The sequence below is a fragment of the Aphelocoma coerulescens genome, chromosome 2 (genome assembly GCF_041296385.1).
Source record: "Aphelocoma coerulescens isolate FSJ_1873_10779 chromosome 2, UR_Acoe_1.0, whole genome shotgun sequence".
In the NCBI taxonomy this organism is placed as follows: Eukaryota; Metazoa; Chordata; class Aves; order Passeriformes; family Corvidae; genus Aphelocoma; species Aphelocoma coerulescens.
The window spans coordinates 70,002,326-70,028,958 of record NC_091015.1 but is presented as its reverse complement, the minus strand read 5'-3'; the positions used below and the strand labels follow the sequence as shown (position 1 = coordinate 70,028,958).

General features: G+C 37.1%; 1 protein-coding gene across 3 annotated transcripts in view; it reads left to right on the top strand.

The window, feature by feature from the left end:
- CTDP1 (CTD phosphatase subunit 1) overlaps positions 1–26,633 on the top strand; it is a 104,290-nt gene that overhangs the window by 24,008 nt on the left and 53,649 nt on the right. For all 3 annotated transcript variants that reach the window (XM_069007959.1, XM_069007957.1, XM_069007958.1), the window contains exons 6-11: positions 1,832–1,922; positions 3,007–3,173; positions 4,748–5,833; positions 13,067–13,208; positions 15,511–15,741; positions 21,808–21,970. In XM_069007959.1, the coding sequence (XP_068864060.1) occupies positions 1,832–1,922; positions 3,007–3,173; positions 4,748–5,833; positions 13,067–13,208; positions 15,511–15,741; positions 21,808–21,970 (1,880 nt within the window). The remainder of the gene's footprint in view (positions 1–1,831; positions 1,923–3,006; positions 3,174–4,747; positions 5,834–13,066; positions 13,209–15,510; positions 15,742–21,807; positions 21,971–26,633) is intronic.

The window sequence follows — 26,633 nt, the reverse complement described above, 5'->3', positions numbered from 1 at the left end:
TGTTATGTTGATTTAGTTGACTAGGGAACATCTAAAAGAAACCAGTTTGACCTGGAAAGAACTTTTTAAAAAGCGACCAGTGCTGTTTTCTGTGTTGTTACTCAGGTAGCTTAGCTTTGGACTCTCATAAGGTGGGCTTGTATCTTTGCAGATGAATCTTTGATGAGCTCTATCCTCAGTGTATTTTTATTTTATAGATAAAACATTACTGTGAAGCTTTGGAATGCTACCTTATCTCTAATCCCTGGCAGCCAGGCTTTCTGCATTTGGACTTTTTTATTTTGGCTTTGTTTTTCTTACAGTTTTAGCTCAGCAACATTGCAGCTGAGCGCCTCGTTGAAGTTTTGCCATGTAATCAGTGCACTTCTGTCTAATTCAGTGTAGAGAGTTCCTGTTTATTCAGACAATTAGTAGAAGAGAATTTTGTTGGGGAGAACAGCAACTTGTATGACAGCTTTTGTGGTTTGTCAAAGTATCTGTGTGTACAGCAATAAATCTTTGTAGCTAATTCTCTCAATTCATTATGCCTAGGTACTGCAAGGGTCTCACTACAGGGGATGATTCTACGAGTTTGCAGCAATTCTTAAGCATAGTCGGGTGAGTTAAGGTTGAACCTCTGTCCTTAACTCAGAATTTTCTTGCTTTTATGGGTTTTAAGTTATTCTAATTACACATTAATATTAAATACATACAGGATCAACTTTCAGAAGTGATGACTGATTTTTATTTTTTTTTTCTTTTTTTTAAACTTTGTTTTTGAAGTCCCAACTTAAGGTACTCTTGGGAGCTAGACTGTTAAAAGGAGTTGAACATATGTTCTGTGCAAATCTGAGCTCCTTGAAAGAAAATTGAAGTTGGTCCATAGAGTCTGTAGTCCTTTTGAACTCTGTTTCTGGCTATAATATGGCCACCATTTAAAATAAAAGACAGTAAAACTTGAAAAGATTGTTCCCAAGTAAGTACTGACTGCCTTGTATTATTCCTAAGAATAATGAGAAGTTGATACTAGCTTCAGTACAAATTCAGTAAAATGAAAAGTACAGGTTAGCATGTAATGTGCCAGTTTCTTTCTAAGCGATTACATGGCTGTGATCTGCTCATGAAGGTGAACTTCATTATTTGAGACTAGGTTCAGAAGCATGTGCATGTGTGTTTGTACAGCCAAGTCACTGTTTTCCTAAATAATGGCACTTTATCTTGCTTTAGGATCAGCTAGCACAGCTTCTGGTTTGGTTTTGGGGGTTTTTTTTGTTTGTTTGTTTGAAGAGTGCGGTGAGGAAAGTTACTACAACTGGGCCTAAATATTTCTAGAAATCCCAGGATATATGCATTATGTGTAAATGTATTGAAGTAGTTGTTAGAGGTACAACTTAAAACCTACAAATGCAAGAGCTCCGGCTGGAACTGTCCCTTGACTTCCTACTGTGCTTAAGTATTGCAGCACATTGCCGACTCTTGTGAGACTTCTCTGCAGTCCCTAGGCATAATGAGCTAAGGAGAGCATTTAGCTTTAAAGAACCAACTATAGAGAGATAAATGTAAGTTGCAAAAATTGTGTATCTGTTACCTACTGTATCTCTTTCAGCCTTATTTGGCTGTCACAAACTCAGTTTTGTTACCATCTTGAAAGAAAATCAGATGCAGTTTTTAAAATTAATCTCACTGAATTAGCTACAAATACTTGATCCACTGTACTTTCTCCCACATGATCTTGTGCCTTAAAATTATCTGTTAAACTGCTGTTGTACAAATTAAAATAGCTGAAGTATATAAAACATAAACAAGGAGCAAACATCCTGAACATTAACTTTTTAATTTCTTCTTCCAAAAGGATTTTTGGACCCTGAAAAGAAGCTTTTTTCCCATCGGATATTGTCAAGGGATGAATGTATTGATCCATTTTCTAAAACTGGGAATCTTAGGTATGTATATGAATCTTAGGCATTGTACAAAATAGGACAAGAAACAGAGAAAATATGCTAAAAAAAAAATTACTCACTCTGCACTTAATGTGTTTATATCCTTCTTTGCCTCTTAAATATCAACACCATCTCAGTAAAACTGAGGTGTTGGGCATTGCAGCATTTACTCTACTTAATGGGTTCTGTGGTAGCAGAACAGTAAGAGTGTGATGCAGTGCGTCATGTTTTCACTTACACCTCTTATTCTTGTAATAACAACCATATTTCCACTTTGTTTTGTGATCTTTATAATGACTTGTATGTTGTGGGTTTTTTTAATCAAACCAAAATTCTCAGTTTTGAGTTTAATTCATAATTGAATACCTAGTATTCTGGCTTTCAAATGTGCTAAAAGCACCTTCTGTTCCTAGTGTTTCTTGAAATTAGGTCATCTAAAGCCTTGAATTCATATTCTAGTCTAAATTCATGTTCTGATCTTTTTCAGGGTATAAAGCCAAGATTTTTTTCTGAGACAGATACATTTAATCCAGCTTTATGAAATACTAAAAATTATTGCCCCTCCACACCTGACTGTAGTGAATGAGAAGCTTTTTTTTCTTTTCTTGCTCTGTTTTTTATATGCATCTTAAGTACTCTACCTCCTCTTCCTCCTAGGTGATGGGTGATACTAGTTACTTCTGTTTCCTTTATCTTGGATTGAGTGAATCTACTCTTTAAAAACTCTTCTTGTGTCTTTTTCCTATCTATATATAGGTTGTGATAGTTGATTTTGGGCTATTGGTTGTCAAAAACCAGTGAAAACTAGACTGAAATGTTGAAATGGTTCTTGGAGAGGTTCCTTGTTTTCTGCTTCTAGCCTTTGGGACAGAGATTTTAAAAGAGCTGTTTCCTATTTTTCACTAACGTCAATTTCTTTAAAGTTTGTATTTTGAATTCCATAATTTTAATATTGCTGACTTTTTGTAAGTTCCATGTTTTGCAGATCATGCTCATAGTAAACCAGAGCATCAATAGAAATTGCTTTCATTGCTATATAAATTTCTAAATTTAATTTTCTTAATTTATCAACTGTTTTGTCTCTTAGAGATCTCTTTCCATGTGGAGATTCCATGGTTTGCATCATTGATGATAGAGAGGATGTTTGGAAGTTTGCACCCAATTTGATAACTGTGAAGAAATATGTATACTTTCAGGGGATAGGAGATATTAATGCACCTCCTGGATCAAGAGAAATGCAAATGAAGAAGAAAGGTAATTAGATTGTTTTTAAACCACGTTTATAACTTTGTCCACTTTTCAAACATGATTGATATAAGTCATTGAGGTGGTCTTACTAATATTGCAGTTGTGCTCAGATGGGCAATCCCAGACTATTGAAGTTGATAGCACAAATGTGAGTAGCTTGGTAAAACTGGGCTGCTCTTACTGAGAGCATTCCTTTTGGCAGCAAACAGCGCAGAAGTGGAGTCCTAATAAGTATTGTGGCTGAGAGCCGATTTGGCAATACACCAAACTGTTCAAGAATGTGTAGAGGGGAACAGTTTCTCCCTCACATCCTCATGTAAAACATGCTGATATTTTCTTCTCTGTAAGTTTCACCTCTTCAGTCCCCTTCCTTGACCTTGGGAGCTGGAGGAATAGGTAATAAACTCTGACCTCAACACACTGCTGAAAATGAATGTTGATCTCTGCTTGCCTCCCAGTCTAAATTGTGCTAATAAAATTAGTGTGAATTTTTAGCACCTACTGAACACGGTGTTCTGGCATTCGACACAAGAACCTTATGTTCAACAGGCTCAGCAGTGTAATACACATAATGGATTTAGAAAGTACACATTACTAGATTGGTAATTATTTGGGGGCAAAATGTATTGGAAACACAATGTCATAAGAAAGAATTGCTGGGCTTTTTCCAGTTTAGCCAAGGGTTTAAGGTTTTTTTAATTTAATACATCTGACGTTGCTCTCTTTCCCTTGTTGAAATAGAAGTGTCCAATACAAAAATAGGAATAATATGATCAACCTCAATCAGGTCACTGTGATGTGGGACCTCTACAGTTGACTCCTGCTGCTGCTTGCAGGGCAGGAACATGCACACAAAAGGGAGACAAAGTAGTGTGATCTCACACAATGTTCCCAGTGAACGTTTGTGTGCAAAGTTTTGGATGTTTGCGGTTTCTTTAATTGTCTCTCTACTTCTGCAGACATCTGCAGACACATCCTAAAACTATTTCTTCTGCTTTTGGCTATTACCCTTTTACTTGCATTCCATCAGTCATAAATTGAGCTTGAAAGGCATCTTTGTGTTGCTAAAATATGTATATCTTTTCAAGTACTAAAGTACAGTTATTTTGTTATGAGAATTAGGTAATATGAAAGACATAGCTGTTTATAAATGAAGTTCGTGTACTGTAGTTCTGGATTAGGATCTTACAAAGCAAATTCTGCCCGTTTCTCTCCCCTGTTTATTTTTATTCCCTAAGATGTAATCATAAATCTTAGACTACAAGATAAATCCTTTAATGCTTGCAGAATTAACAAATAATTCCTTAGGACCTTTGATTTAAAGAAAAAAAAGAAGCTGCTTAATTAACTTCTTTACAAAAGTAATGTTTGTTAGGTTTGACAGTCCTTTCCTAGTAATCATTGACACCTAGAGGATTTTAACAACTTTGAAAAGCCTAGTGGTCACTTCCTAGCATAATGAAGTCTAAGTCCGTATGTAAACTCTGTGTTTAAGGTCAAAGAAAATTAAATTTTGATTAACCTTAAAAAAAGAAAAAAGGGAAAATACGTATATGTTTTCTTTCTTGCCCATGTCTTAGCAAACCACTCTACAAAACCCGAAGCATTGGATACAGCAGTGGTTTCGGCAAAAGATGTTGAAGAAATAAAGAATGTTATAGGTGTAGAAGAGCACAGTAACGGTCTCAAGAAAACTGCAAAGGACACTTGCACTGCAAATGGAAGTACTTCTGTAAGCAGTGAAACATCTGATGGGGATGTGAACTCTCATGATAAAGTTAATGTCCAGGACTCCTTTAGTGATAGCACTGATCACAAAATGGACAGTGAGGTCACTAATGATTTGGCAAATACAAAAGAATCTCAGATGCTTTCAGAACAAGTTGATTCAGCCGTTACAGAGAAGCAGCAAATGCAAGAGAAGACAACAAATGACTTGGACTTTGAACTGTCTAGTGACAGTGAAAGTGATGATGGATTGGATACCAAAAAGTCATCCACTTCTGTATCGGACAGTGAGAATGAGGAAAAGAGAAGCTGGAAGAAATCCAAACAGCCTCTGCAGGATGAAAATTTGCAGCATGAGAGTTGCACTGATGTGGGTGAGAAAAAGGATGGTCTGGTGAACCATTCTGGGGACACACAGTCTTTACCTAGTGAAAATATGCAGGACAAAATTGATCTTGAAGCACAAGAGGAAAGTGAGCAGGAAAGCCTTTGTGATTTAGGAAATGGGTCTGGAGACAAAAAAGAAGCTGAAACAGAATCTCAGATTAGTGAACAGTCTGGAATTACAATGGGTGAGTCCTTAGACCAGAGCATGGAGGAGGAAGAGGAAGATGATGATACAGATGATGACGACCATTTAATATACCTTGAGGAGATCCTTGTGCGAGTTCACACTGATTATTACACAAAGTATGATAAATACCTGAAAAAAGAGATTGAGGAAATTCCAGACATCAGAAAAATAGTACCAGAACTAAAAAGTAAAGTGTTGGCAGATGTAACCATAATATTTAGCGGACTTTACCCAACAAACTTCCCTATTGAAAAGACACGGGAACACTATCATGCCACAGCACTTGGAGCTAAAATTGTGAAGAATCTTGTACTGAGTGCTGATGATCCTGATAAAGCAACACATCTCATTGCAGCAAGGACAGGTAGGTATTTGAGACTTGAGTTCTCCAGCAGCTTTTAGTCTGTTACAGTTCATGCCTTGAGCTCTTTTTTGCATAATCTACAGACTTTAGTGTAACTGAGATTAGCATTGAAATCAAAGGAAAGATTCTTCCTAAAACAATTTAGCAGCCTTTTTGAAAGGATTTTTCTATTCTTTTTACTCAAATGTGGCTTTTAGTCTTTAAAAGTAGGACCCACTAAATACCCTCTGATGTAATGTGTCATGTCTCAGTTTTTTGTTAAGAATTGGTGATAGTAATACTCAAAGAGTCAAAGTTGTTGAATAGAAACTTTTAACATTTGTGTCAAAGAAAAGTTTATGGTGGGCTTGCTATAAAGGTATAGCAGTGCTCTCTTTCTCCATTTCTCAGATTCACTTCTCATGGTTCAGTTTCCCTTGGTATGGAATTCAAATTATTTTAAGACTGCTAATACCCTGTCACTGCACTGTGCTCAACCTGTACTTTTTTGTCAAAAGAGAAGAGAGTTTAGCGTAACTTTTGGTTTGTGTTTGACAAAGCTGCCTGTTTTTTCATAGCTGTTATGGATAGCAGTGTACCATTGGTAGCTGTTGTAGGGGACCTAACAGGTCAGCAGCTTTAGCTTCTAGCACACTTTTTTTTGGGGTGCACCCTGAGCCTTGGTTCCCTCATTGTTGGCCTTTTGAAATTACATGGAATCTAAATATCTGATAATCAAACACATGAAATCCAAAAGCAAAACTGCATCTTTTAAAGCATCTAAAAGTTACAGGTACTTTTAGGACATGCTTAGATGTCATAAGCGAAGAAATACATTATCTGCCACCTATTGGATTTTTTTGTTGACTGCTATTCATGTGATGTTTTAGTACATAAGAAGCAGCTTGGTTTCATTGGCTTGTATTTTAAAGAGAGGGTACTTTCTGTAAAAGTGTGTATGATCTTAAGTGCAGAAAGGGCATATGTTGAGAGGCATTTAAGTAGTAAAAGCATATTATATAAATGGAGATAGACATTTTAGTAGTAAAAACAGCCTAAAACTCAGGAGATGGATTTAGATGCATTGAGATTAGCTGGGATTCTGGGTTGTGAAGATGTGATAAAAAGCTTTGAAATCAATGGATACATTAGTTTGGGACTCCGTTGTTTTACTACAGTTGCTGAACAGCTGTTTTAAAACTTCATGAATAATAATACTTATTTCAGCAAGGAATTATGCAAGTTCATCATACTTCATTGGAGACATAATAGCTGTCAATATGAGATGTTTTTCCAGTTTCAAATCTTAAAATGCTTCATTTGAAAGTTGCTTTATTTATCTTAAACTAGATGACTTCTGAATGTAGTTATACATCAGATGCAACAATTGTGTGATGGGGTAAAATTGATAGGAAAAATGTAAATGAGACCCTCCCAAACATACACATTTTTCTAGAGTTAAAAGTGTTGAGAAACATATTAAGGTACACATCATATGATAATGAGAAACAGTAGACTTTTTAGTTTGTTTTTGGAATGTCCAGTTTGAGGGGTGTGTGTTTATGTAGATGCATCTATGCATCCTTGTGTTCTATTTTTATAGGTAATTACTTGCCACCTGCACATTTTTAGTGAATCATACACTAAAGTACATCTGAATATGAAAAACTATTTTAACCTTTTTTTTTATTAAATTGCATATTGCACTAATTCTAGATGAGGTAAATTGGCAATCATTTCTGTCTAATGGGCAATTCTGTTGTCATCTTGGATCATCACTTAATAATTATTTCTGTAGCAGTGGCAATGAGATAGAGGGATTTCAAGTGAGAAAAACTATATTCTCCAATAACTCTTTGTCAGATCCTTGTGGATTGACTGGTTCTGGTTTTGTGAGGGGTTTTGGTTTTTTTTCAACTGGGCACTATTACTCTCACCTCTGGTTAGGTGGGTGTAGTTATGCTGCATTGTTCTAATTTCATGAAAAACTTCTTAATCAGAGATTTTAAGAATATAAATTTTGTTCTGGCACAGCTGGATTTGTGATAATTCATCTGTCAATGTGATTTTCATTGTGATTCTTGCATGGTTAGAGAGCAAATTCTTACAAGCCTCTTGCTGACAGTAAGCCGTACAAATACTGTGTCTCTGGCTCCCACGGCAAACATCTGAAGCTTGCTTGATGTCAAGTTGCTGGTGAAAAGGGGAAACAAAAGCATGTCCCTTCTTGAGTTTTTTTCAGAAGTCAATGAGGTGAAACCAGGTAACATTGTTATCTATACATTTATCTTTTTTTTTTAATGTGTTTGTGAAAAGTGATTCTAATACACCTTTTAGTTCAGTCTTTCTGGGTGACACTACTAACAGTGGTGGACTTGGGACTCTTGACAAGCAGCTGAATGTGTATGTTTACTTTGCATTAGCTGAGATGTAAGGAATGGCATATACTTAATCAGCAGTATTTGGGGAATAATTACTATTAGCTTTCTCATTTTGAAGGCAAAGGAAGAATTTGGCAGAGGATGTAAAATGGGAGAAGTCAGTGTGAAATACAGTTACCCCTTAGGTCTTGAAGTGATGGGGATTCCCCTGCAGAGTGACCTCATCATAACTTGGTGCATTGAAATGAGCAACTACTGAAAACCATTTTAGGTTGTTTTTACAGCATTCTTCCCAGCTTGTTAGAGTAAATAATTTTAATTTCTTTTATTCTTATATCTACTTGTCTCTGTCTCTGCAGATAGGCAGCTTATTTCCCTGCAGACACAGGTACTCTGAATTCTGAAATAAAATAACTCCTTATTCTTGAAAAAAATTAGAACTTTTTTCATTACATAGGGCAGAAAATATTATCTGCCTGGATTACTGGAAAATACAGGACTTTTGCATCATGTAATCAGCTTTCATAAATCTGAGTGACTGAGAAAAGGCTACCCCATAGTCCTTTCCACTTGTCTATGGGCTGCATAAATCTTGCATCAGTTTTTGAAACATCTGCTGTTTGCTTTAAGCATCAGTAAACTGCACTGTAGGATGAGTTGTTATAGCTGTGTACACACTTGGCTAAGCAGTTATCACACTATTTCATAAACCTTGTTATGTTCCTTCCTGAACAGATGAAAGACACTGTAATTGATTTCTGTATGGAATTTTTTCTGGGGGATAAAGCTGTTCATATCTCTCAAAAATTATTGTAGTGTGGTAGGAATAAAAATACATCAGTTTTGGCCCTGAATTTTTCTTTTATTTTTCAAAATATATTTGAGTCCATGCCATTTCCTACACCTGTGATGTGTCAACAGCGTTTTTTCTTGAAAAATATGTTCAAGGGCTGTGTCTTTAAAGAAAAATCCAGTTAAGCATTGCTCTAAACTTGGCCACTGACCAGATAAGCCTCTTGCTTTTGTTGGTAAAGCACAGTGCAGAGTTAAACCTGAACTTTAGGCATAGCCTCAGAACAGCACGTCCATCACTTGTCTTAGATTGGAGTTCTTGCAGAAGAGCTTCAGGATTTGATTGTAAATCAAAATCTATATGTGAAGACCATCTGAAGAGAAATAAACTTCTAGTGATCAGATTTTCCAAGCAATGTCTGGCAGCCTGGTTGCAAACTACCATAAGGGTATGTAGATTTTGGTGTGTTGGAATCAGGAGAGAGTTCTGCAAGTGCCGCTGGTGGTCTTTCCCTGTCGTGTGCTTTGGTTAGTCGTGGCACAGCCTTGAGCACACACACAAAATTTCTCATGGCTGAGAATGAATCAGAGGCCACAGTCGGCTGAGCAGTGTTTTCAAAAAGTGCAGAAGCAGAATTGATGAGCCCCTTCCTCGGCTTTGAAAATAACATTTTCTGATATTATCTGTTTCAGACTGTATCCATCAGAAAGTAGATGTGATGGATTTGGGCCCCAGTTGCTTCATGTGGAAAATCTTCTGTGCCTTTTTAACTTTTTGGAACAACTTTAGAATTTGAAGTAGGGAAAGGTGATTAGATGACAATAATGCAAAAAAGTAGTCTGGAAAATCAGTTTTTCTCTAAGTGGTTTTCAGCTCAGCTGGGTAATTCAGATGTTTTTAGTTGCATCAGAAGTACTGTTGCTTGGATTAAAATCTTTCTGCTGTTCCGTCTTAATAAGCCTAATTCGAAAAGGAGAAGTTACAGTGGGGAAAGGGAGAGGAGAAGGCAAGCACATTAAGCATCACAATGCTATTTCTTCTCCTGGTTAAATTTGGTGTTTCACCAAATCTTGCTTTAAGTACATCATACACGTGAAATCTTGATTTGTCAATATGTCAGCTAGAAATAGGAAGCACTCCCCAGGAGTACACAGTTGTGTTCCCTCATGCAGCTTTCAGTGTGCTGGAGTGTGCAATAGGCACTTTAGAAATGGGGAGGATGCAGAAAGCTTTGGATGTTGTGGAGGTGAGAAAGGTAAGACTTTTGACTCTTGGGAGGTGGGTTTGTGTCACCAGCTTTCATAGAATCCTAGAACATTTGGGTTGTAAAGACCACCTAGTTCCAGTAGCAACTTCATACAAAATTGTGCCATTTTGGCTTCCATGTTTAAGTTTTCTGTTATAACCCTGTTGACTAGAAGAAAAATTTACATAGCTCCTCAGCATACATCCACTATAAAACAATCAGATGTGTGTGTATGCAGAATGTGGCGGTGAGGAGGAAGGGGCATCAAGATGAAACACCTGACATCAGTGCAGAAACATGAGTTTGAAAAACAGTTGGAGGAAGCCATCTTCTCATGTAATTTCACAGATTTAACATGAGGTGATGGTGCAGTTTTATGGTTTTGTCCAGGTTTCCCCTATGAAGTCCAAAAGGAGCAGCATAGTCCCATCTGTCCAACCGCATCACCAGCTCTGGTTAACTGTTGTGTGTGCTATTGTATGTTGCATTCAGTCAGCTCCAGAGCTGTTATGTGCAGGACCGTATTGCCGGCTGTGTCTGATATTTGATTCAGTATCTAATACCAGGCACAGGTATCTAAACTTCTACGAGACTTCTTGCTCTTGTTGCTTTTTTTTTGCCTTGAAACTCCTATGCTTCTGAACCTGATTTTAGCATCCTCTTTATAATAGCTGTCTTCTTACCTGTCTTTCTTATGTCATCACTGCTTTTCTCCTTTATTCTCAAAAGAAAGTAATGTCCAAGACAAGTCTTTAACTTCTTCAATCCTTTTTCTCCCAGATCTCTTAAACTGATTCTCTTTCAGAACCTTTGCTTTATTTCGTCTGAAATATACCCTGTGTAGAAATTAAATACAGCTTTATACATAACTATTTCTAACTGCAGGTATTTCTACAATTCCTACTGAGGTTAATTAAATATTAATAATACCTCTAGTCAGAGCTCCTTCTGGCACTGTAAACTGGCTCATTTCCAGCAACTGTTGTATGAAATTTCTCTCAGTTGCTTTTGTAACTGATAATTAATTGGAAAACAGATTTCTTAAATCAGGGCATGTATGATTTCAGGGAGTGCATTGACCTCTCTCATTAGGGTTTTATGTTAAAACCTCTTGAACTGCAAAGGTGTGCTGGGTTTAACGGTTGCAGTTCTAAAATTGTTTTCACTAAATCTTTGTTGGACAGTGGTTTTATTTTTATTTCATGGCAAAAATTAAAATATTACGTGTCGAGATCATTAGAGGTTTGGACAGGGCTGTATCTTGAAATACTTATTTTTGTGTTTGTGTTTATCTTGGGTTCTTAAATTAACGTGGTTTTTTTTTTTTTTTTTGCAATGATACTAGTGTGGAGTAAAGCTTTATATGTACAGCTCTTACATCCTGAGCTGTGCGATTGCTTGCATTTACAGCTGAAAAAAGAAGAAATATATTTGTGCACACAACATTGTTTTTTCTTTTAATCTAAATTGAAGAAAAAACGTGTATCTAGAGAAAAATGTAGCCCTACTGTATTCCATTGGGTTTGGGGGATGAAAGGTAGGGAAACAGAAGCTTTCAGCAGTTTGGTAAAGGGCAGTTATCTCCTGCCCTTTCTGTTTATTTAGTCTTTTAAATTTACAGATGTCTTAAACTGAGCCATCTAACCAACTAGTTAGGTCAATCCTCAAGTGCATTTCAGTTCATCTGTCTATCCCAGTGGATTGTAGTTCAGGTTGCACAAAGTGCATTAAGTATTTGAGATTAGCTGCTTTGTCTCATCTTCAAATTATGTGAAGAAATATGGGTACTTCAAGATATTCATCTTAATTGAAACAGGTAAAAAAATCATGTTGTTAAATGACAGTGATGAAGATGAAACTCCAGGGAATTGTGATGAAAATGTCAAATTAATTTACTGTTCTTGATTCCTTGTCAGATTTGTTCTGAAACTTGATTTTTTAATTTTTTTTTTCTGGGGGCTTCATTGTTTTCACATGTGTGAAAACAGACAAGGGCTCATATTATTAGTATTATTATATTTTACTTTGTTTCATTAATTGTTGTTAACTCACTAGGATTAATGTTTTTTCCCTGATTCTCCTCCCCATCCCACTGGTTGGAGAGAGTTGGTTGGAGGAGTCAATGAGCGGCTGGGATTAAACTACAGCACTGATTTTTGTGCTTTTTGGTAGATTTATAGCAGCTTTACTGAGCTTCTCTTTTGTTCTGGCATCCCCAGAGGGCAGAATTTGAGTTCACCTCTTGCAAGCTGCACTGTTGTTAGTTTCACCTGGACTGCATGCTAGCCTGCCGTGTTTGACTTCACATTCTTTGTTCCTGTTTTGGCACAAAGGAGTTCTGTCTGCTCTGCCTCCACTTCTGGCAGATTGAGGTTGAGTGGGTGACAGCCTGTTAAAAGGTAGCACGCTGTATGAGCAGGGGACCATGTGTAAAAAAGCTGGTATGATAAGTTAGCCAGGCTTCAACAGCATTGAAAAGCTGCTTCTTGTTAGACTGCTAACAAATATAAGTGAAGGAGATATAATACAAAAGTTGTATTGTTTGTTGGGCTAACACACAGAGAAGATGCAGGGATTTTCTGTATAAATCTTAGTGGACTACTTCCATGGTGCCAGTTCTTCAGAAAGTTACATTCATCCAGCTTGAGGCTGAGGTACTGCATCTTACTTAGATTCTCACTTTTATTAGTTGTGATTGTTTTGTTGGGTTGGGGAGGAGTGTTGCGGTTTTTTTCCTGTACAATTGGTCACAAAATGTTGTTAGTTTAACTACGCACTGGTTTATCTTCTGTGTTTCTGGGAACGCTGTTATGTTATGTTTGACTCTGTAATAGGCACAGAAAAAGTTCGGCAAGCTCAAGACTGCAAGGACCTCCATGTTGTGAACCCTGATTGGCTGTGGAGCTGCCTGGAGCGCTGGGACAAGGTTGAGGAACAGCTCTTTCCCTTGAAGGATGACTACATCAAAACACACAGGTAAGTGCTAACCTGAGGGAATAGGGGCCATGAAAATAGGTTGTTCATACAGTGATGCTGATTTGTTAATAACTTGGTTTCTGACAAGTTCACGATAGTGTGCAATTCTTATGGATTTTATGAAAGAACTCCCCATTTTTGTCCATTTCTCTTCTGCTTAAACTGACGACTGTCAAGGGATCAGGATACAGTTGAGTAACTAGCACAGTGAGGAGAAAACTGGTGGTAACATTTCTTTCTTTAGCAGTTACTGTTGTTAGCTCTTTTAATTTGGAGAAGTTGCCCTTTACAGTTCATCTGTAAGCTAACATAGGGAGTGTCATCAAGGCGCAGGATCATTCATGCCACCAAAAAATGCACATTCTTCTACTGCATGAAGAATTGGTAAAGAATGGCAATTTTTTTTGTGCAATTTGGTAGAGACGAGAAAGAGAGAAACAGAAAATACCATAGAAAATTCTAAGAAGAATTGGATGGCATGAAGATAGGAGCAAAAACTAGAAGAAAGGAAGTAGTGAGAGGTGGTTTCGGGATGATAAGAAAGTGCTGAAAGAGAAAAGGTAAAAAATAATTAGTGCACTAGGGTGACAGTAAATAGACAGCCAAAAATATTATTAGCAAAGAGGAAGTCAGAGGGCTATCAGAAACAGTCCCCTTCAGGATAGTGACATGGCTAAAGTAACTCATGACAAGGTACTGTCAAGCCAGCTTCTGCTTCTTGACTTACTTGTTTGGACAGACCCACATCTTGCAAGCCTAACAGAGGATCTTCCCTTCCATGTCTAGACAGGAAGGAGCACAGCATATTGGAGTTTCTGTATTAAACTGATACTGGTGTGATTGACAATGCTAGAGATCTACTTTCTACTTACAAGATGTCCTTTGAGGGCAGAACATGGGTGTGTAAGGCCTTGAAGACACCAAAAGAAGAAACATGTGGTAGTGACGGCATTTATCAAATGGGATGCTAGGTTAAGACACGGGATCCCTATAAGTTAGGAAAAGACAAGTAGCCTGCTTATGGCTTGACTAAAATACTTAGTCTTTAAAAAGTAATATCAGACGGTTTTTAATCAAACTTTGGAATATTTGCATGGGATGCTTAATTTGTCTCAGAGACCTGACACTGCAAAGTTTGCAGTAGAAACCTGGACAGCGGCTTGTAAGCGTTGTTTTTTGTCTAGATGAATATTAGTTTTCCTCCCTCTATTACTCTTCCATTTTACTGAAACATGAAAATTTTTTCTTCTTCTGTGTTTCAAATACAATATATCTTAGCTTCATACTTCCCCCCCGCCCCCACCCAGGCTTCAGTCAGTAAGGTATCTATCTTAATGCAAGTACTTTTACTTTAATCCTGTATGTGCAGCAACTTTGGAAAAGATATTCTCCTTAATGAAGCTGCTTGAAATAGTGGTTATGGGTCCAGAGTATTTATAAACTAGGGGAGGGATGAAGTCTGAGAAAATATTTGCATGTAAAATGAACTCAAGATAGCAAGAAAAGAGTAGGTAAACTTGGAATTGGTTTACCATGTTACTGCTACAAGGCTACTTCAGAAACATCCATAAAAGCATCTGGTAAAAACTCCAGTTTTGTGTCACTTCTAATATTTGTAACAAGTTAATTGGATGTTTTTTTAGCATAACACAGCTTTCATGGAGCATAACATGCTGTTTTATTTGATGATTTTTAAAAATTATTTAATTTCCTTGCCTTTTTTTTTTTTGTGGCTCTTCATCATAATTGGATAGTATGCCATAATGGTGATTCCTGCAGACTGATCTCTGAATGTTTCTGCTGACACTTCTAAAGTTGTTTTTAAAATGCAGCAGGGTGATCATAGGCAGCTTAGTATTTTAAAAAATTAGTTAGGATGGCTTGCAAATTAATACTACATGTTTATTTTCTCTCAGAGCTAGTTTGGAGAGCAAATACAAAGATTGATACAATAGCCTGCTTTTTTCTTTGTTGCATATATGCAGATTATCATGCTATGCTAATTGGGTTGCTGTTACTACCTGAAAGCTATTTCAGTAACTTTATATGTTTAGACAATTTTTAAGGCACACTAATTCATATCTTAATAATTTAAATATGTTGGTATCTTGTGTTTGCAGTTTTCTGTTTTAAATTCAGTGAAACTTTAATGAGGTGGAGGAGAAGAAATGTTTCTGTAGAGATTTTCCAAACCGTTTCCCTCTTCTGCTTTAGAAAAAAATGGAATGCTCATTTTTTACGTTCTGGTTAGATAGCTCATTTAAATTTCTAATGCAATTTTTTTCTGAACTTCATCTAACAGAGAAAATAGCCCTGCCACATTTCCTGATACACCCAGCACATTTCAGACAGCTCTGTTTCATCCAACACCCATCCATCCAAAGTCTCAACCTGGTCCTGAAGTTCGACTTTATGATCCTAACACTGGAAAGCTGATCAGGAAAGGCACACAGACGTCTGGGCAGTCAATGTACATCCAGTCTCCAGCTCCTCCCATCGCCTTGCCAGTCCACGGTGAACACTCATCCTTCAGGTACCTAAAGCATAGCTAAGAGTCACATTTATCTTCATTTTTAGATTCTGTAGTAAACCTTACTCTCATTATCCCTTCATTTGATCAAATTGTCATTTTTGCTTTACTTAACATTGTTTGCTTTCTAAAAAGCCAAGGAAATGAGCGCAAGTGAATAATCAGCTGAAGTGAAGACAGGATGCTATGATTCCAGATGCTTTTTGTGCCCCACCAAAGTGCAACTGGAAACCTCAAACCAAAAAATTTCAGTGTGTAGTTTTTGTGTATTCTAAAGAATGTTACACTGACTAATCTCTGAAGTGAGGCAGCTTGATGTTTCTTAATAGGTCTTAGAATACTGGATTGTTTTTTGTTTATGAAATATACCTGATGGCATTTGGCTCTTGTTTATAAAATTTTCTTCACCTAATTCTTTCAAATGGGGCATTAACTTTGTTTTTGAGGAATATCAGAAATGATGGAAGAGGTGTGTAGCTGAGTGAGCATTGTGAAATAAGGCCATATGGCTGAGTGCTTGTTACTAATTCTTAGATCACTAAGTCAAGACAATAATTCAGGAGGAGGAAGAGACAGACTACTTTTTGAAGTACAAAGGTTAGCATCTGGACTTTGTCAAAATTCGTGTTAAGCTGCAAAAACACCCCTTGTCTCTTAAGGATGCGTAAAATATCTAGAATTCATCCCCAGTTATCTAAATAAAAGATCTGACTTTCTGGAATTCTCTTAGCAAGGCTTGTTGATTCCAGTGGTAAAGAAGTATCCAGTTAAAGTCAAAGCTTTTCTTTGTAAAGTGTGATCAGCATTCCCTTGTACAATGTGATCAGAATATAGCAGTTATTACAAAGCAATTCAGTTTTTAAAAAATGTAAATCACAACTATAAATGCACACAGTTTTCTACCTTTCTTCTTCCTTCCCTGCCACTTCAGCAGTGTTATCACTTGTAAAGATTTAGGATAGTAGTGTAGCTTATTATGTTTCCACTCTATCTTCATGTTGTTAAATATTTCAACCTGTTCTTTTTCAGTTATTATCTCTTTGTAGCCTTTTTCTTATTTCAGCTTTCCTGTTGCTGTCAACACAGGTTTTTTGAGTTTCTCTTGTTTGTGAAGATGTCCTGTTTTCAGTTCCTTCTTAACTGTGTCTTTTAATGTCTGTTTTAGTTTACTATGACATGGTAAATGAGTGTTAGAAACTTTACATAATCAAGGCACAGCGTGTATCCAGAGAGGAGCTGAAAAGCTTTTGGGTTTTTTGGTCAGTTAGTGTGGAAAGGAATTTTTCTAGAAATAAAGCCGGGAAAGTTGTACCGATATGTAATTGTCCCAACATTTGTAAGATGCTTCAGTGTGATGGGTTATGTTGATATTAATGCATCATTGGATGCTTTCAAAAGAATAGGTTTTAGTGGTTTCCCTACCTTTGTGAACAACTTGATGAAGCGTTTGTCCACACCTAAGCCTATTTTTCCTTAATGCTGAGGTGCTTCTTGAGTATCTTATTGAAAAGGAGAGAAATGTACTGTCCTCTGAGTTTCATAGAGCTTCAGACAGGTTTTGAGGATAGAGTGAGGCTGTGTCTCCTTTATACTCCCTTCTTTTATTTCACTTCAGTGGGGTTTTTTGTGACTGTCAGTGCTCAGAATCGAGATGTTTTCATCTAAAACTGTGAATGCAATTACTCTGTGCTGCAACTTCACCCCACAACTAAGCAGCTGTAAGAAAAGAGATGAGCATAAGGTCTTACACTGAGAAAAATTGTTTTCATTCTCATTTCCTGTTGATTTGGTTCTAGCAGTGAAGTTGGTGACCTGTAAGTGCTAATCTCTTAATTGGGGCACATTTCTATTCCCCAGAGCAGTTCTACCCTCTTCCGTTGAGATACTGAGGAGTGTTTTGGCAAAGTCTAAGAGAAAAGCAAGGCAATGTTTAAATACCACAGTGCAGGCAGAGCAGGAAGGCTGTGAACAAGTAACAAAAAGCCGAATAGAAACAGCTTTGCTATGTCTTCTTGACTGAGGAAAAGCTGAGGCAGTAGTGTATGCTTTGTCTTAATGCATACATCAGTGATAACTTTTTAAAAAAGCTTCACATCCACTTTAAAATTTGATATAATACTTGTCTTAAGAGAAAACTACATTAGTGCAGCAGTTTACTGGTAGAGGACAATGTATTTTGTGTCCTGACAGACTTAATGTGTTCCCTTGTTCACATTCTACAGAAGGAGGGGAATATTTATAACTAAACCATTGAATTTAAGAGTCGAAGTTGTTGGCACTCACAGCTGCTTCTGTTGTGGGTGGGTATAGTCAAAGCTTCCAATAATCCTCTTTGATAGTTTCTCAAATCTTCATCTGATTCTGCATTTCAGATAGTGGGAAACAGAATTAGACTGCTGTGAGTGGAAGCCCTTGGGGACATGGTAGCTGCACATGGCATAGCAATGGTTCTTGGTCTCTTAGTCTAAGAATAGGTGTCCTTGTGCTTGAGAGAACCTCTTCCTTGCAAGCTGGCTTCCTGCAAGCTGAAGGGCTTCAAGTTATCTGAATACCATTTCATAAGAACTGTTTCAGTTCTCACTGTGTTGGATTTCAACATTTTTTGGTTTATTTCTGGGATTCAACTTCAAACATAATGTAAAATAGGATATAATTAATTTAAATATGTACATGCAATTTGCAGTGAAACTGTCACCAGTGAATTACAGATGGTTCAGTTAATGTAGTCAACATTTCAAGTATCAGGTCTTGCTATTGTGCTCAGCTCTGAGACTTGAGTACCTGCTTTTTTGTCATGGCTGTTGCAGCCCAAGTAGAAGGGTGACAAAAAGTTTGCAGCTGTAGTAGAAGGGAAGGGAATGCAATGCTGCTTGGGGGCTGATGGTGGCCAGCAGCTCTTCTCTGTCTGAGAGCAGGAGGGATTCCTCTCTAAAAATAACCTGCTTGTCAGAGCTTTGACATGCCTTATGTATCTCTACAATTTGCATTTCATACAGAAGCAATATTCTACAAACATTGCAGTAAACACTAAAGTTGTAACGGGTCATGAGATGTGTAATGTAGTGTTGTTCAAACTAATGCAAAAGCTAATGACAGCTTGGACTAGAATAAAGAAAAAAGTTATACTGCAAGTTACATTTTAGTGAACACTAGTAATACACTAACAGATGAGGCAAGGCTTAAAATATGGGTGTCATTTACATGTGAGAAGTTAAAAGTGGCACCCTGGTTTAAAATATAAGATGCAGCGAATGCTTGGTTTGAAGAGGTGTGTCAAGCAGATGTTGGTGGCTGAAGCCATACTTGAAGATTTGAATAAATTAATTTAACTTACAACATTTCCTACTTAATGTTATCAATCTTGTTATGATAGCAAAAGTATGAAGTGCCAAATTGAACATGTGTCTGGAATTTTAATATTTTTAACACTTTCATGATGATAATGTTATTTTAGCTTTTACCCTGATGTTGTATCAAGGAAAGTGCTTGTTACTTGCACAAATGGTGAATCCACTCTGCACATATATGTCCTTGTGCATGTAAGACTGGCAAGCACCAACCAACCTCTGCAGGGTTGAATATGGTGTTATTTTTTCAGAAGTACTCATGAATCTCATTTGATTAGAAATAAATGCAAATTCCTGCCTTTTTATGTCTTTAATTTTTATTGAACTTTACAAGCAGCTGAAAATGTAAAAGCCTAAAAAATATTTTTAACGAAATAAAAATGTCTTACAAACCTTAAAGACTTTGTTTCACATTGCTTTTGGAATGTTTCATGGGAAGGCCCAGTGTTTCTTATCTAGTAGCAGTGGGAAAATATTGGGAAAAGCAGAAGCCTTTAGAAGCTATTAATACAGTTATTTTACAGTTAATATTTGTATGTAATGTAGTCAAGTATGATCTCACACTCTCTTGTGCAAAAGAAGTAGTTCTCATCAACCATATGATAATGTGTTCTTAAAAAATATGCTCAATTTATTTCTAGTCTTAAGAAAATCTGCTTGGCTGCCCTGCTACATATAACTTCTGTGTAATTCTTGGAATGGTCAAGCTTGTCATTTTTAATACAGTTGTCTATTAAAGTTGTATGTGATGTCTATGGCTTCTTTTTTTGCCATTCTCTGTTTTGCTAAGAATGTAAATGGCATCTGCTTTTCCTGCTAGGTTACCTATTAAAAAGGCATGGAAATCATAATTTAAAAGAACCTTTTGGAGAATATAGTGGAATGCTGTATTATTTTCATCATCTACCTATGCAAATTACTGTTTGAGAGAATTTAATAGCAAAAGAAAACAGTGTGGTCTTTAAAATAGAAAGGGTAGTAGAGGGGAGAAAAAAACACCCAACCCAAAAACTTAACAGTGGTGAGAAACTCTAGCAAAAAACCAGTTTGATTAGTTCATTTCCACAGCATCCAAATTGTTTTAGCTTCACAAGAAATTCCACTATACAGAAATAAGAGACCACAAAGGGGCATGTGTCTGCTGTGCTGCTGAGTTGTGCTGTGCTGATGGGGGTCTTCTGCAGCAGATAGTGCAGATCTGGGTAGCATGGCAATGCCTTGGCTCTTTTCCTTCACTACCTCCCATTCAAAAGAAGAATGCAAATTTCCTGCACATGTCAATGGTATCTGAGAAGAGAGGTGTGTATTTGGGAAATACGAGCTCTCAAAATGAGCAAAATTGACAGCTTTGTATGGCTTTCAGATTTCATACATTCTGGAATTTTAAGTACTGAGGTAAAAAAACCCTTGATATTTAGATAACCTTCTTAAGAAGTTATCAAGGTCACAAAAGGAGAAGCAATTTTGTTGGACCTTACCTATGACTGACTGGATTTGCATAAGTTAGTAGTGGCGTTTTTTTGTGGGGGACTCTTAATCTAAAGCTGTTTGTTGTAAATCCCGGCTTGATGAAAATTAGCCATTCTGCATAGAAACTGCTGAGCAGAGACTACACTGTACCCTTTTCAGTCACAGTCACCCTCAGAAACAGGTTGATGGTCTCTCACCTAGTAGATGCAGCTTGAAACTGCTTGTGATTTCAAATACAGTCACTTTTATACCTAGTTGTGGTAGTCATTCTCCAAATGCAGTCTTATGGTAACATAAATAATTTGTGACTCATGAGCTTTATGACTTTTGAACTGGATTCTGGGTGGTGCTAGGTTGCTATAATTTATTCCAGGAGGCTAATATGACCAGTACTTGTAGTTAATCTGTATTGTATAGTAATTTTAGCTTCTACAAGTCTTTAGTACTTAAGTAATAGTCACAGAAAAATTTACCCAAGGAAGGTAGAAGTCTCCTGCTGTTGTTCTATGTGTAGTCTATCTTTTTATTACTATCATAAAGCAATTCCCATGAAGCTATGAATATTTTATCATTTTAATGAATAATTTGATAATCTTTTTTGTACCTGCATGTTTGAATTAAGTACAGCAATTAACAATGTGATAGAATACAGACTAAAATAAAAAGCAGTCATATTTCAATAGACTAGCCTAAAAGAAATATTGCCTGGTTTGCATCTTATCCAGGCTTAGCATGTGGGAAATGTCTAAAGGTTGACACTTCAGAAGTGCACTTTCTACATGCAGAACTCTTGTCTGTAAGGTTAAGAAATAGAAGGGTATACTTAGAGACTCAAAATTAAAAGCCTAGCATAGATCAGGAAAAATGCATTAGAACGTAGGCATTGCTTTCAGAATGATAAATGTGTCAAGTGATGGAGAAACTCCACTTGTGCAGGAACATTAATGTATTTTAAAAGCAACACATCTACAACTACTGAAGCTCCTGGCAACAAGAAAGGTTTGATGGTTACTTAAAAGAACAGTGCAAAGGCAAGAGAGTGAGTTCCTTGTCAAAGGTAGAATAAAAACTTAAGCTGTCAGACTGAAAATAAAAGCATTAATTGGGAGACTTGACCAACCTGTTGATGAACACAGAGTTCTATTAAGCAAAGTCGTAGATATGGGGCAGTCATAAATTGTTTTTATAGGGTTTTATTTGTAGCTCTGAATCAAGTAAATATTTCTTATGTGAGACCCCTGAATTTTTTCAGAGTTGTTCAGCCACATCAACAGCAGATGTTTGAAGAAGACCTACCAGTAAGTGAAAATGACGAGCAACCTGGTCCATCTAAGAGGAAACGCCAGCCAAGTATGTCTGAAACAATGCCCCTGTACACTCTATGTAAAGAGGATTTAGAGAGTATGGATAAAGAGGTGAGCGTAACTGGTTCTGACAGATTTCTAACATAAGTTTTAACTTTTGTTAAATTATGCATGTGTATGAACTGACCTTGTATGCCACTACAGTAACTTTAAATAAAAGCCACAGCAGACAAAAGTATGGTTCAGGCTAAAATGCAGTTCTGTTCTGCAAAGCAGAATAGAGTACTGTGGTGTGTAAGTAGACCTTTAAAGTAGAAATATAGGTTGTTCACATTTAACGTGTTATTGAAGTTGCTCTGTGGATAGCTTTGCCACATGTCACTTCAGAGTAGTTTTGCTCTGGGGTTTTTTACAGTAAATCTCAAAATAATCTGGACAAAAATCAGTGGTGGGATGGGAGAAGAGAGGTCTGCAGATGTAAAAGGCACAGGCTGTATGGAAGATCAGGGAGACAGACTAGAGCATAGAGCCTCATTATCCATAGACATGTAATTGCAGTGTTGTTAAGTCATAGCTATAATTGTTTACAGGTGAAGGGAGCTTTCTGTTGCAGAGAGAACTGCACATCTCTCATGCAAAAGCACATTATTGCAATTCATTGTGAACCTCTAGCTGCTCACTTTTCCTTTAATCGTTCTATGCACTTTCTTCAAATGAGCCACCAGCTTACATAATATTAAATGATACATAGAAGAAAATTACCTATCACTGCACCATGATTTCATGAATTTATCCTCTGTGTGACTTCACTATAAAATCTATTGACTCTGGAGCTTGAATGCATCTTCAAGCTTATATAGTTCACTGGGGTGGGGGCAGGAACATATAACTTGCCATGTTCTTGTGATTAAATGCATTGCAAGGTTCTAGCTATAACAGGCTTTGAGTTATCTTCAGGAAATGTAATAAAAGTGTGAGAAGGGAACTGCATATTTCACCAACAAAAGAAAGATTTTATATATACAGTACAGGATAAATTCAAGATGGGCTTTTGGAAGAACTTTAAGCTGGTATTCTAGGGAAATGTCCGATAACTTTCAACTGCTGTGATGATCTCCTTTGAATTTAAGGTGACTTCAAGCTTTTAACTTTACCTGGTAGCTCTTGGAGTTGACAACTTTTGATTTCTTTTGCTTTTTGTTCTGATGTGTTTTGCCCATTTGATCTCAAACTTTACCAGAAATAGTATTTCTTCTTGTCATGATACCAGTCCCTGAATCCATCTGTGCCTTCCATCTGTATCATCAGTGATACTTAAAGATAATTGATATTATGGGTTGCCTTTCTGATTTTATGTACTAACATTTTTTGTAATCATGTGGCTTTTGAAAAGTATTAATGAATTGTTGATGCAGTGTGTGCACTGAGTCAAAATGAAGTGTGCATGTTATTCAGACTCATTGCATAAAGTATTTATTGTTCTGTTTTTAAAGATACTATTTGGGAACCTTCTAAAAAAGTCTGAATCTTTGGCACCATTCATTTAGTGATTGATCGCTCTCTGCTGCTACATTTATGACTAAAGAAATTAAAGCTTTTCTACTTCTCCTACAAATATAAACATCTTAATTTACAATTATTTGTTTTTAAATTATGCTTTTGCTGAAGCAGCGTATTGTGCTTGGAAACTAGACTATGTGAACTTCAGAACAAATGAAGCCCAAATTCCAGTGACTTTTTTTTTCATAGTTGACTTAGCTTTGGTTCCAGGAGTATGATTTGAGGTTACAGTTGCTGCCAAAAGTTTTCCCTTCCACCAGTCTCTGTTCCTTGGGCAGCTGAACCAGTAGGGGGGGTATGTTTGGGGCTTGTTTGGTGCAGAAACAGGGTGGGATTTTTCTGGTATTTTAGCTTCCCAGTATGATTTTATCAAGGATCAAATACTAGGGTTGAGACATGGAGGAAGGGTGCACACAGAATATATGTCAGGGAGGCTGAGCTGGACATGGTAGTCCTAGCAGGTCATTGTCCCTGGGAGCTGACTGTAAAAGACAGGCAAGGAAAACTTGGGACTGCTAGCATCACCTTAGTAAAGGTGTTGTGTTCATGTAGAAGAAATGTAACACAAATAATAAAGCAGGATTTTATGGCCTTGTATGGGAGTACACGTAGGAAACGGAGATGATGTGTGATAACATACTCTATAAAATATAAAAGTTTCGTGGAGTGTACACAAGAGAGTCTGCTGTCAGGAACATTATCAAATAAAGTGAAAATAAGCTTGATAACCCTTGCTTGTTGGGACTCAGTTCATTTTGGTCATACTGTGACTAGTTTAACTTCTAGAGAAAGGTGTCTGCCCCCACCTCATTCTTTATCAAAACATGTTAAAGGGTAAGAACCTTTCTGGAATCAGATTGTCACTAAGATATGTGAAATTTCTACCTTTGCTTCATTGGTATCCTTTCAAGTGGCTATGGCAGGCACAAGAACTACAGGTGAGTGCAGACTGCCTAGGCAGAGCAAGGGAGTCTGTTCTAGTCACAGCAGTGACTTCTTGCTCCACAACGTGGGTGGTCATACTGAGGCTGTTTGAGTTAGGAGTATGTGCTCCAAGGAGAGGAAAAGCAAGTTCCAGTGGGGCTTTGCTACAGTGTAAGCCATGCCAGGCTCAACTGCTGTATCCCTGTCCCAAGCCATTGTTGATAATCATAGGACCCTATGGCAAGCCAGCTCAGGGAGCTGGTTGGGACAGAAAAGATCCATTTCCAGGTTAATCTTCATCATTTCCAGCTTCCTGAAATAACCCACCATTGCTGCTGCATGAATGCTAGTGCCAGGAGCAGGTAGAAGATGGGTAGAGCTGGGAATGAGAGTGAAGGCAGAACTGCATTTAACGCTTTAAAACTGCTTTAAATTCTCAGTATTTCTACCGAATTCTCTCACAAAATCAGGTAAGATCAAAAGGAGTTTTTTAGCTTTAGGCACTGGGATTTTTTCAATGAAATTAAATAGGAAATGCAAGCATTCGTATATACTGTTTCTATGGGTATAAGTAGCAATAAATAACTTGGCAGTTAACATCTAAAGAAAATGTTGCTTTTTCTTTGCAAAAATCTGTGAAAGGCTACACAGCCCCTGGTATTACAGAATTTGCATGTTGTTTATATATGAGAAAGTTTTGTTAGAAGAATCAAAATGAAAGCTGATAAAGATAATTTAATTATGATCTATTCCCAGACTAAATCCCTTTCCTTACTTAACTTATTTAAAAGTGTGTTTGTCACTTGTACTGGTAAAAAAGCTGTAGTTGTTTGACTGTTCCATTGGGAAGAACTACCATGAATAGGCATCTGTATTAAAATTTGATCTTATGTAGATTTTTATCTTATTTTTTCAGTTGTAGTTGTGCTATGGATACCAAGTAAGTCAAAGGAAAAGAATAGCATTTTAGCTATTGGGTTGCAGTTTAAGGTCACTTAGCATTTTGTATCTTTTTCAGTGCCAAAGATCTGGGAGATCCAGTGGTAGTTTTCTTTCCCTCTGACATAGAGGACTGTTAGAATTTTAGAGAAGTGGAAGCACAAGAGTGTTCAATGTAGTAGAATTGCCATTCAAAGGACAATTGCCAGATCAGAGTAAGTGCATAAGGAATGTATCCCTACTTGGGGAATATGCAGCCTCCTGGTGGTGCTGCCTCACAGTTGAGAGAATGTTTTCCCCCTTTTCAGTACTAGCCTGACACAGGTGCTTTCCAACTGATTGTTGCTGTTTGTCTGTGTTACAGAACAGTAAAGGACAGCAGAATTCAACGCTGCTGGTCAAATTAGCTTGTTTATAGTCATTTTTACAGGACTGGATAATTTTTTACTTCTAAAGAACAGGTTATCTGCTACATAATGTGCAAAAGATCATTCCATAAAAATGCTTTCTATATAGAATTGTATCTAGTATGCTGGAATCTTCACCAAAGAAAAATCTTTAAATAAATGGTTTCCAGTCACTTAAATGCAGTTAACAACTAACTAGAAACCTCTTGTCCATAACAGCTGTTCCAGGATGACTTTTGTTTTCTCAAGATCAGTTCTATCACTTTACAGGAAAGTTAATCTACTTTTGCTTTCAGTGTCTGTGTTGGAAAGTAACTGTTGCAGAAGCCTGTCCTGTAGGGAGAAGAAACTGGGCTGTCTGCAGCTCTTCTTGTTCCCCATTTCAGCAGGAATGAACTTGTTCACCTGCAGGAGCCTTTGTTACACACTTTGGGTGTGACAGTGTGGCACTGTCATCCTTTGTCAGGGCTAGGTGGAAATTCCTGACCTACCAGTCACTACAATGTTGTGTGGATCTGCTGTAGTTTACTGAGAAAAAACAGAAAGTGGAATCCAGGCTTCAGATGACTCTTACTTGTTTCCAGAAATAAGATCTATTAGCTAAAGCAAGTTGCACAAAAGATGGGGATGACATACAAACCACATGAAGACGTACACGTCTTCATAACTGTTTATCTCAGTACAGGATGCCGTGTAGCTCTCATTCCCAGAGGTTACTCATGGATCATCTTGTGAGCCTATTTCTTCAGAACTGATTGCTAGTTCCTTTTCGTTAGGGATCATTTTCTGCTAAATTTGTATTCCTAAATTATATTTGGAGAGAACCTTACGATGGGGATAGTATCATGCACAGTTACTTAGTTAAGTTGACCTAATCCTAAGTGTTGTGTCCTGTGTGTTATAAATAAGCAGTTTTACATACTAATTGCTTCCTGATGGACCTT